The 12,590-nt window shown below is 38.9% G+C and overlaps 1 protein-coding gene across 1 annotated transcript in view; it reads left to right on the plus strand.

Annotated features, from left to right (window-relative positions):
* CAGE1 (cancer antigen 1) overlaps nt 1-12,590 on the plus strand; it is a 60,162-nt gene that overhangs the window by 29,043 nt on the left and 18,529 nt on the right. Inside the window, exons 10-11 of the mRNA XM_078000964.1 lie at nt 4,015-4,119; nt 5,033-5,103. Coding sequence (XP_077857090.1) covers nt 4,015-4,119; nt 5,033-5,103 — 176 coding nt within the window. The remainder of the gene's footprint in view (nt 1-4,014; nt 4,120-5,032; nt 5,104-12,590) is intronic.

Consider the following 12,590-nt stretch of genomic DNA (forward strand, 5'->3'; position numbering starts at 1 on the left):
GTAGAGGACCTTTCCCAGACATGTCAGAGGGAGATATGACTACTAAAGAATATTCAAAGCTATAACACTTGCTGGCTCTGAAGATGAAGAGAGGGGACCTAAGCCAAAGATGTGGGCAGTGTTTAGAAGCTGGAAAGTCTCCCCTAAGGCCTCCAGAAAGGAGCACAGCCCTGTTGACACTTTGACTTTAGCCCAGTGAGACCTATGCCAGACTTCCCACCTACAGAACTATAAGATAATCACTTTGTGTTGTGTGAAGCCACTAAGTTTGTGGTAATTTGTTAGAGCAGCAACAGAAAGTGAATACAAGATGTATTGACCTCAGTTTTTTAGTGATTTGGATTTCACTGCCTCATAATACATTGAAGCAAATTAATATATTATTAACTTGGAACTGTGTCCACGAATTTGGGATACAGAGAGGAGCAAACCCAGGATATGTTTGGAGGGCTCATGACTGAGCAGTCTTACCTGGACCAAGTGAACCTCGTCTTGGCTTCTCTGCCTCTCGCTGGCTGTTATCCATGCTGCCCAGGGAGCAGCTCTCCAAGAGGACTTCCTCCTCTGCTATGTCAAATGTCTGTTGCTGTGAACATGACCCAACATGGGTGTCCATCCTCCGCCTAACTCACCCCTGCCCTTAGAGCCTGCATCTTCAAGGCAGTCAGTGAGGCCCATCACAGCTTCTGTGGGTCTGTGTCTACGCTCGGGGCTCAGCACACAGGGGCCCAGCACACAGGGGCAGGCCACTCAGGAAAGGAGGTGCTGAAGAGGTGGGAGAGATACTTAACATCATTAAGATGTAAATTAGGCCGGGCAAGGTGGCTCACACCTGTAATCTCAGCACTTTGGGAGGCCGAGGTGGGTGGATCACCTGAGGTCAGGAGTTTGAGACCACCCTGACCAAGATGGTGAAACCCCATCTCTACTAAAAAATACAAAATTAGCTGGGCATGGTGGCACATGCCTGTAATCCCAGCTACTTGGGAGGCCAAAGCAGGAGAATCTGCTTGAACCTGGGAGGTGGAGGTTGCAGTGAGCCGAGATCGTGCCACTGCACTCCAGCCTGGGCAGCAAGAGCGAAACTCCATCTCAAAAAGAAAAAAAAAAAAAAGAAAAAAAAGATGCAAATTAAAACCACAAAGAATACCACTGCACCCCTTTTAGAATGTCTAAAATTAAAAAGACTGACCGTACCAAGGCTTGGAGAGAATGTGGAGCAAATACAACTCTCATTCGCTGCTGGTTGGGATGTAAAATGGTCCAACCATTTTGGAAAACATTTTGGCAATAGCTTTAAAAGTTAAACACACACCTACCATTATTCTACTGCTAGTTTTCTTTTTTTTTTTTTTTGGTTGTCGTTTTTAAGAGACAGGGTATCTCTCTCTCACCCAGGCTGAAGTGTAGTAGCGCAATCCTGGCTCACTGCAGCCTCCCACCTCAGCCTCCAGAATATCTGGGACTACAGGTGTACATCACCAGCCCTAGCTAATTAAAAAAACTTTTTTTTTTTTTTTTTTTTTTGTAGAGCTAGAGTCTTGCTTTGTTGCCTAGGCCAGCCTCAAACTCCTGAGCTCAAGCAATCCTCCCGCCTCCGTCTCCCAAAGCACTAGCATTACAGGCATGAGACACTGTGCCTGGCCTACTCCCAGATATTTACCCAAGAGAAATGAAAGCTTATGTTCATACAAATATGTATGAGGTCTTTGTAGCTTTATTTATAATAAACAGCCCAAATCAGAAAGCAACCCAAATGTCTGTCTACAGGTGAATGGGTAAATCCATTGTATATATTCATTCAGTGAAAATACTACTCAGTCATAAAAAAAGGATGAACTACTGAAACACATGCAACATAGAAGAACCTCAAAATAAATATACCAAGTGAAAAGAACTAGACAAAAAAAGAGTAAATACTGTTTGGTTCCATTATATAACATTCTAGAATATACAAAGTAATCTATGATGACAGAAAGCAGATCAGTGGTTGCCTGGGACTGGCAGAGTGTGTGGGGGTCAAGGAAGGCAGATGGGCAGGAGGGAGGGGTTGCTGAGTGGCAAGAGGAAACTTCGGTTGTGGAGGGTGCTGGGTAGGCTCATTATCTTGATGATGGTGATGGTTTTGGAAGCATATTTGATATATATATATATCAAAACTTACCTAACCGCAGCCTGGCCAACATGGTGAAACCCCGCCTCTACTAAAAATACGCAAATTAGCCAGGTGTGGTGGCATGCACCTGTAGTCCCTGCTACTAGGGAGGCTGAGGCAGGAGAATCACTTGAAGCCTGGAGGCAGAGGTTGCAGTGAGCAGAGATTGCGCCACTGCACTCCAGCCTGGGTGACAAAGCGATACTCCATCTCAAAAACAAAAACAAACAACAACAACAACAACAAAACCTTACGAAACCGTACACCTTAAATATGTGTTATTAATCATATGTCACTTATACCCTTAAAGCAGTTAAAATTTGTACTTTAGCAGACACTTACAATGTTGTATTTCTTTTCATGATACTCTAAAAACCCGGCTTCTGCAGAGCAATTCCTTTATCTCTAAAATAAATATTATTCTGTAAGGAAGCTTTTGCTATTCTTTCTTTAATCTGAGGCTAGCACATTTTTAAAAAATCAATCTGCAGACTTAAAAGGATTGTTATTTTGATCTTGAGAGCTATTCAATAATTCAAAGTGTGCCATGAAATCTATGATGAAAAATAGAAACTGAGAAGGAATTCCACATTGCTTCAGTCAAGTGTCATGAAGCAGAGTGGAACACCCCCTCCAGGACGTAGTGAGGAGATGCAATGAAAAGAGCCTAACATTAATAGCTGAGAAATATGGATTCTAGCATTTTCTACTTCAAAAATCTTTTAAATTATCTTCACTTTGGTTCCAACTGTTAAATTGAAGTAATAACAACTGGATTAAGTACCTTAAATAATGTATGTTGTTAGAGAAGTGGGACCACTGATTTGATATTGTCCTCATTACTTTATTCATATAAGAGAAAGTAAGTTGCTGTTTCTGCTGCAAATTTGCTCTGTTATCGATTCCTCTAGGGTTCTTCACTACAGACACATAAGTGTATTTAAAACATTAGGCCGGGCGTGGTGGCTCACGCCTGTAATCTCAGCACTTTAAGAGGCCGAGGGGTGTGGATCACCTGAGCTCAGGAGTTCAAGACCAGCCTGAACATGGTGAAACCCCATCTCTACTAAAAATACAAAAATTAGCTGGGCATGGTGGCGCACACCTGTAATCCTGTCTACTCAGGAGGCAGGAGAGTTGCTGGGAGGTAGAGGTTGCAGTGAGCTGAGATAGCACCACTGTACTCCAGCCTGGGCAACAGAGCGAGACTTCATCTCAAATGAATAAATAAAATAAAAAATAAAACATTAGATGATTAAAAGTCATCTAACATTGTTTTTTCATGTTTATAGTTTTTCTTCTATAACTGCTTTGAAAATTAAGGTAACTGCTAGGGAAACTTGTGAATACTATTTCCTGATAATTAATTTTAGATGTCACATAATTTTTCATTTTTAATGGCTTTCTTGCAAATAAAAATTGGACCATAGGTCCGAAAATGGAATACATTAAGCTGAACCTTTTTAAAAACTTGCAGTCATTTATGCAAGGGAGAGTATTTCTCAAACCTGAAAACATCAGTGCTTTACTTCATGTAGAGTCAAATATGCCTATGCATTGGCTATATAAGGAAAGATGATAAGGGGCTGATAAATATTTGTGTGTACCAATAGGTGTTCAGTTGTTTGCAGTGCTGTTTTATAGTATAAAGAGAAAAGGTAAAACCCCATTATAATTTTTGTTTATCTGTTCTAAGTGCAGTCTAACCATTATCTGGTTCATAGCCTCTCATGCTTCACCTATGGTTTAGAAGAATATTGGAATAAAGTATTGCTCACTTTTCTTGTTTGTTCTTGGCATCCATATATAGCTTTCGTGGCAGATTCCAGGTTAGTGTTTTTACTGATGTTTCTCCATAGATCACAAAATTGGGATGTCTCCTAGAGTCAAAAGAAAGCCACTGCAACAGACTCATTGAAGAAAATGACAAGTATCAAAGACATTTAGGCAGCTTAATAAAGAAGGTACACATTTTTGTTCCTTTGTTTTTTGAGATAAGATCTCACTCTGTCACCCAGGCTGAAGTACAGTGCAGTGCGAACTACAGCCTCAACCCCCTGGGCTCAAGCAAGCCTCCTACCTCAGTCTCTTTAGTAGCTGGGATTATAGGCATGTGCCACCACTCCTGGCTAATTTTTAAACTTTTTTTGTAGAGATGTGACCTCACTATGTTGCATAGGCTGTTCTCAACCTCCTGGTCTCAAGCAATCCCTCTGCCTCGGCCTCCCAAAGTCCTGGGATTGCAGACCTGAGACACTGCTCCTGGCCTGGTACAAATTGTCTTACAGAAATATTTGTGCCTTTGAAAAACTATGCCAAATATTAATAGGATTTTAGAGCTAAAAAGGGTCTGTGGGATGATGTAGCACATTTATATTAATCCCTTTTACTTCATAATGACATTATAAAACACCCCCATTATCCTTTTAGCTGAAAGCTATCGAAGATTGTTGTGTGCGTCTCTCCATTCTGCTGCTGGCAATTTGAAATCTTAGTATTGCTACTTCGCTTTCAGGATAATTCTAAATCTTGCCAACTTAGTGTTCTAGTTTACCTTATTAAAACTGCATTAACTTTAACCAAATGAACTACAACCCTTAGTTGATGCATATAGTGCTTATTTGGAAGACAACTGGATTATAGTTGACTCACTACTGTTGTCCATTTTTTGGCACTTCACGTTTCCTTCATAATGAATGGGCACGTTATAATAATTTTTTTCATATTCCTGATTTCAAAATGTAAGGAATCTGTTTTGCCTATTGTGAAAGTTTCATTAATAGTCAAATAATTAAATTTCAATTTGTAGTAATAAAAAAGGAAAAAAAATTAAAATTCTAGAATGAAAAATAATTGGTTTAGCTTATTTTTTTCAAGGTTACATCATATGAAGAAATCATTGAATGTGCTGACCAAAGGCTTGCAATATCCCACTCCCAGATTGCACAGTAAGTTGAAAAAACGAATCCTTAATTTTGTGAATATTTACTAATACCTTAGTCTTTGGATTCTAAATTCTTTTTTTCAGACTCCTAGAAAGAAGAAAAATGTGCAGTTTTATGAATTAGGTTCATTCTTTATTAATAGAGGTAGACTGCTTAATGTCTGGACTACTTCAACAGTTAAGCAACCAGATTTTCATCTTCCTTTCTCAGAGCTCCCCCTTGATTTAAAGGTTTGATGAAGGAATTAATAAGAAACATTCAACAATTTTAGAGGATATTTTCATAGTATTCAAGTAAAATCTTGCAGTGCTTAGAAATTACTCACAAAAAGATATTGAATGCACACCAAATTAAAGATATTCATACATATATCAAGAAGGAAATAAATTCTCTCATGAGAATGGGATTCAGCATGAAACACTGCAAAATTTGTGTTCCTAAACTCTGCATAGTTCTTATTTGTTCATTATACTCGTTTCTAATATGCTGCTGCTTCCATCCTTCCCCCAATTTCATTTATGCTGTGCTGGCTATCACTGGAGCTTAACAAAAGGTCTAATTTTATAGAGACAGATCCCCCCAAATATGAGCTTTCTATAAGCCTGCCTCACCCAAAATAATTAAAAGTGCATGCATTTGTATCTTAGAAAGTTTGCTTTTGGTTTTCACAATTGTTATAAGCAGAACAAATGTCAAAAAAGTTTCCCATTTTTTCAAACTAATGCAGGCAAGTTTTAAATTTGAAGAGGGGAGAGGATGTTGTATACTCAGGAAATGTAAAATTTGATTCCTCTTCAGCTTATAACTATGGAAATTCAGCCAGTGCTCAATCACCATAGGCTAATGAAATATCAAAATTAAAAAACTAATATTTTAAAAATAGTATCAAACTATCATTTTGGTCTTACTGCTTTGCCTCAGTTATTTTTAATTTTTTAATTTTATTTTTTATTTATTTTCTTTCCATAGGTTATTGGGGTATAGGTGATATTTGGTTAGATAAGTTGTTTTGTGGTGATTTGTGAGATTTTGTTGCACCCATCACCCAATCAGTATACACTGCACCATATTTGTAGTCTTTTATCCCTCATCCCCCTTCCACCCTTCCTTCCAACTCCCCAGAGTCCCTTATATGATTCTTATGGCTTTGCGTCCTCATAGCTTAGCTCTCACATATCAGTGAGTACATACGATGTTTGGTTTTCCATTCCTGAGTCCTTCACTTAGAATAATAGTCTCCAGTCTCATCCAGGTCACTGCAAATGCCATTAATTCATTCCTTTTTATGGCTGAGTAGTACTCCATCATATAGATGTGTGTGTGTGTATACATATATATAATAAAAGTTTCTTTATCCACTCGTTGATTGATGGCATTTGAGTTGGTCCCACGATTTTGCACTTGTGAGTTGTGCTGCTGTAAACATGAGTGTGCAAGTATCTTTTTCATACAATGATTTCTTTTCCTCTGAGTAAATACCCAGTAGTAGGATTGCTGGATCAAATGGTAGTTCTACTTTTAGCTCTTTAAGGAATCATCTCCACACTGTTTTCCGTGATGGCTGTTTACATGCTAGTTTACATTCCCACCAGCAGTGTAGAAGTGTTCCCTGATCATCACATCCATGCCAACATCTACTGTCTTTTGATTTTCTTATTATGGCTGTTCTTGCAGGAGTAAGGTGGTATTGCATTATAGTTTTGATTTGCATTTCCCTGATCATTAGTGATGTTGAGCATCTTTTCATATGTTTGTTGGCCATTTGTATATCTTCTTTTGAGAATTTTCTATTCATGTCGTTAGCCCATTTTTTGATGGGATTGTTTATTTTTTTCTTACTGATTTGTTTGAGTTCCTTGTAGATTCTGGATATTTGTCCTATGTCAGATGTATAGAGTGTGAAGATTTTCTCCCACTCTGTGGGTTGTCTGTTGACTCTGCTGACTATTCCTTTTGCCATGCAAAAGCTCTTTAGTTTAATTAAGTCTGAACTATTTATCTTTGTTTTTATTGCATTTGCTTTTGGGTTCTTGGTCATGAAATCCTTGCCTAAGCCAATGTCTAGAAGGGTTTCTCCAATGTTATCTTCTAGAATTTTTATGGTTTCAGCTCTTAGATTTAAGTCCTTAATCCATCTTGAGTTGACTTTTGTAAAAGGTGAGAGATGAAGATCCAGTTTTATTCTCCTAGATGCAGCTAGCCAGTTATCCCAGCACCATGTGTTGAAAAGGGTGTCCTTTCCCCACTTTGTTTTTGTTTGCTTTGTTAAAGATCAGTTGGCTGTTTAAGTATTTGCATTTATTTCTGGGTTCTCTATTCTGTTTCATTGGTCTGTTTGCCTATTTTTATGCAAGTACCATGCTGTTTTGGTGACCATAGCCTTATAGTATAGTTTGAAGTCAGGTAGTTTGATGCCTCCAGATTTATTCTTTTTGCTTAGTCTTGCTTTGGCTATGCAGGCTCTTTTTTGGTTCCATATGAATTTTAGAATTGTTTTTTCTAATTCTGTGAAGAATGATGGTAGTGTTTTGATGGGGATTGTATTGAATTTGTAGTTTGCTTTTGGCAGTATGGTCATTTTCACAATATTGATTCTACCCATCCATGAGCATGGGATGTGTTTTCATTTGTTTGTCATCTACGGTTTCTTTCAGCAGTGTTTTGTAGTTTTCTCTGTAGAGGTCTTTCGACTCCTTGGTTAGGATTTTTGTTGTTGTTGTTGTTGTTTGTTTCTTTCTTTTTTCTGGTTTTTTTTTTTTTTTTTTTTTGCAGCTATTGTAAAAGGGCTTGAGTTCTTGATTTGATTCTCCACTTGGTTGCTGTTGGTGTATAGAAGAGCTACTGATTTGTGTACATGTATTTTGTATTAGGAAACTTTGCTGAATCCTTTTTTTTTTTTTTTTTTTTTTTTAGACAGAGTCTCGCTCTGTCGCCCAGGCTGGAGTGCAGTGGTGCCATCTCAGCTCACTGCAAGCTCCGCCTCCCGGGTTCACGCCATTCTCCTGCCTCAGCCTCCTGAGTAGCTGGGACTACAGGCGCCCACCACCATGCCTGGCTAATTTTTTGTATTGTTTTAGTAGAGACAGGGTTTCACCTTGTTAACCAGGATGGTCTCGATCTCCTGATCTTGTGATCCACCTGCCTTGGCCTCCCAAAGTGCTGGGATTACAGGCGTGAGCCACTCTGTGCCCGGCAGGCCTGCTGAATTCTTTTATCAGTTCTAGGAGCTTTCTGGAGGAGTCATTAGGGTTTTCAAGATAAATGATCATATCATCAGCAAATAGTGACAGTTTTACTTCCTCTTTGCCAATTTGGATGCTCTTTATTTCTTTCTCTTGTCTGATTGCTCTGGCTAGGACTTCCGGTACTATGCTGAAGAGGAGTGGTGAGAGTGGGCATCCTTGTCTTGTTCCAGTCCTCAGAGGGAATGCTTTCAACTTTTCCGCATTCAGTATTACGTTGGCTGTGCATTCGTCATAGATGGCCTTTATTACATTGGCGTATGTCCCTTGTATGCCAATTTTGCTGAGAGCTTTAATCATAAAGGATGCTGGATTTTGTCAAATGCTTTTTCTGCATCTATTGAGATGATCACATAATTTTTGTTTTAAATCTTTTTTATGTAATGTATCACATTTATTGACTTGCATATATGAAACCACACCTGCATCCCTGGTGTGAAACCCACTTGATCATAGTGGATTATCTTTTTGATATGTTGTTGGACTCTGTTAGCTAGTATTTTGTTAAGGAGTTTAGCGTCTGTGTTCATCAGGGATATCAGTCTGTAGTCTTCTTTTTTGATTATGTTCCTTCGTGATTTTGGTATTAGGGTGATACTGGCTTCATGGAATGAATTACGGAGGGTTTTCTCTTTGTCTTGTGGAATAGCGTCAAAAGGATTGGTACCAATTCTTCTTTGAATGTCTGGTAGAATTTTACTGTGAATCCATCTGGTCCTGGACTTTGTCGGTAGTTGTTTAATTACCATTTCAGTCTTGCTGCTTGTTATTGGTCTGTTCAGGGCATCTAATTCTTCATGATTTAAGCTAGGAAGGTTGTATTTTTCCAGGAATTTATCCATCTCTTGTAGGTTTTCTAATTTATGTGTGTAAAGGTGTTCATAGTAGCATTGAATGATCTTTTGTATTTCAGTGGTGTCAGTTGTAATATCTCCTGTTTCATTTCTTAATGAGCTTATTTGGATTTTCTCTCTTCTTTTCTTGGTTAGTCTTGCTAATGGTCTATCAATTTTATTTATCTTTTCAAAGAACCAGCTTTTTGTTTCATTTATCTTTGTATTGTATTTTTTGTTTCAATTTAATTTAGTTCTCTGGTCTTGGTTATTTCCTTTCTTCTGCTAGGTTTGAGTTTAGTTTGTTCTTATTTCTCTACTTCCTTGAGATATGACCTTAGACTGTCAGTTTGTGCTCTTCCCGTCTTTTTGATGTAGGTGCTTAGGGCTATAAACTTTCCTCTTATTGCCGCCATTGCTGTATACCAAAGGTTTTGATAGGTTCTATCATTATTGTAGTTCAGTTCAAAGGATTTGTAAATTTTCTTCTTGATTTAGTTTTTGACCCAATGCTCATTCAGGAGCAGGTTATTTAATTTACATGTATTTGCATGGTTTTGAAGGTTCCTTTTGGAGTTGATTTCCAGTTTTATTCCACTGTGGTCTGAGAGAGTGCTTGATATAATTTTAATTTTCTTAAATTTATTGAGGCTCCTTTTATGGCCTATGATATGGTCTATTTTGGAGAAAATTCCATATGTTGTTGAATAGAATGTGTATTTTGCGGTTGTTGGATGAAATGTTCTGTATATATCTGTTAAGTCCATTTGTTCAAAGGTATAGTTTAAATCTATTGTTTCTTTGTTGACTTTCTGTCCTGATGACCTGTCTAGTACTGTCAGTGGAGTACTGAGTCCCCCACTATTATTGTGTTACTGTCTATCTCATTTCTTAGGTCTATTAGTAATTGTTTCATAAATTTGGGAGCTCCAGTGTTTGGTGTATATATGTTTAGGATTGTGATATTGTCCTGTTGGACAAGGCTTTTTACCATTATATAATATCCCTATTTGTCTCTTTTAAATGCTGTTGCTTTAAAGCTTGTTTTGTCTGATATAAGAATAGCTACCCCTGCTCACTTTTGGGTCCATTTGCATGCAATGCCTTTTTCCACCCCTTTACTTTAAGTTTATGTGAGTCCTTATGTGTTAGGTGAGTCTCCTGAAGGCAGCAAACAGTGGTTGGTGAGTCCTTTTTTTTCTTTTCTTTTCTTTTCTTTGTTTTTTTTTGTTTGTTTGTTTGTTTGTTTGTTTTTGAGACAAGAGTTTCACTCTTGTCACCCAGGCTGGAGTACAATGGTGCGATCTTGGTTCACTGCAACCTCAGCCCCCGGGCTCAAGCGAATCTTCTGCCTCAGCCTCCTGAGTAGCTGGGATTACAGGTATGCACCACCACACCTGGCTAATTCTGTATTTTAGTAAAGATGGAGTTTCACCATGTTGGCCAGCCTGGTCTCAAACTCCTGACCTCAGGTGGTCCACCCACCTTGGCCTCCCAAAGTGCTGGGATTACAGGCATGAGTCGCTGCACCTGGCCAGTGAGTTCTTATCTGTTCTGTGGTTCTGTATCTCTTAAGTGGAGTGTTTAGGCCATTTATATTCAATGTTAGTATTAAGATGTGAGGTACCATTGCTTTCATCATGCTATTTGTTGCCTGTGTACCTTGGTTTTTTTTATTTTTTGTTTTTGTTTTTTAAATTGTATTTTTGTTTTATAGGTCTTGTGTGATTTATGCTTTAAAGAAGTTCTGTTTTGATGTGTTTCCAGGATTTGTTTCAAGATTTAGAGCTCCTTTTAGCAGTTCTTGTAGTGGTGGCTTGGTCATGGGGAATTCTCTCAGCATTTGTTTGTCTGAAAAAGACTGTATCTTTCCTTCATATATGATGCTTAGTTTCACTACATACAAAATTCCTAGCTGATAATTGTTTGGTTCGGGGAGGCTGAAGATACCCCAATCCCTTCTAGCTTGTAGGTTTTCTGCTGAGAAATCTGCTATTAATCTGATAGGTTTCCTTTATAGGCTACCTGGTGCTTTTGTCTCACAGCTCTTAAGATTCTTTCCTTCATCTTAGCTTTAGATAACCTGATGACAGTGTGCCTAGGTGATGATCTTTTTGCGATGAATTTCCCAGGTGTTCTTTGTGCTTCTTGTATGTGGATGTTTAAGACTATAGCAAGGCGGGGGAAGTTTTCCTCGATTATTCCCTAAATATGTTTTCCATACTTTTAGATTTCTCTTCTTCCTCAGGAACACCAATTATTCTTAGATTTGGTCATTTAACATAATCCCAGACTTCTTGGAGGCTTTGTTCATATTTTCTTATGATTTTTTTCTTTGTCTTTGTTGGACTGGGTTAATTCAAAGACCTTGTCTTCTAGCTCTGAATTTCTTTCTTCTACTTGTTCAATTCCATTGCTGAGACTTTCCAGAGCGTTCTGCATTTCTGTAAGTGTGTTCAATGTTTCCTGAAGTTTTTATTTTTTTCTTTATGCTATCTATTTCCTTGAATATTTCTCCCTTCCCTTCTTGTATCGTTTGTTGGATTTCCTTGAATTGGGCTTCACCTTTTCTCCGGTGCCTCCCTGATCAGCTTAATAACTAACCTCCTGAATTCTTTTTCAGGCAAATCAGGGATTTCTTCTTGGTTTGGATCCATTGCTGGTGAGCTAGTGTGATTTTGGGGCATGTTAAAGAGCCTTGTTTTGTCATATTACCGGAGTTGGTTTTCTGGTTCCTTTTCATTTGGGTAGGCTCTGTCAGAGGGAAGGCCTAGGGCTGAAGGCTGTCATTCAGATTCTTTTGTCCCATGGGGTGTTCCCTTGATGTTGTAGCAGGAAAAGCCACAGACAAAACCCCTCAGACAATGAGTTAAAGAAGGAAGTGGGGGAGAAAAGAAGAAGGAAGGGGTTTATTCAGCCGGGAACATCGGCGAGACTCCTGTCTCAAGAGCCGAGCTCCCCAGTTGAGCAATTCCTGTCCCTTTTATGGGCTCACAACTCTAAGGGGGTCCATGTGAGAGGGTCGTGATCAATTGAGCAAGCAGGGGGTACGTGACTGGGGGTTGCATACACCGGTAATTAGAATGAACAGAATAGGACAGGGATCTTCACAGTGCTTTTTTATGCAAATAACCGATTAGGTCAGGGGTCGATCTTTAACTACCAGGTCCAAGGTGTGGTGCCAGGCTATCTGCTTGTGGATTTCATTTCTTCCTTTTAGTTTTTACTTCTTCTTTCTTTGGAGGCAGAAATTGGGCATAAGACAATATGAGGGGTGGTCTCCTCCCTTAATGTGGTACTCTCCCCGTTTCCCTGTGGATGTGGCTTCTTGTGGGCCTAGCTGCAGTGATTGTTATCTCTCTTTGGGGTCTAGCCACTCAGCAAGTCTACCTGGCTCTGGGCTGCTACTGGGGGT

This window comes from Macaca mulatta, chromosome 4, assembly GCF_049350105.2.
Source record: "Macaca mulatta isolate MMU2019108-1 chromosome 4, T2T-MMU8v2.0, whole genome shotgun sequence".
Taxonomy (NCBI): domain Eukaryota; kingdom Metazoa; phylum Chordata; class Mammalia; order Primates; family Cercopithecidae; genus Macaca; species Macaca mulatta.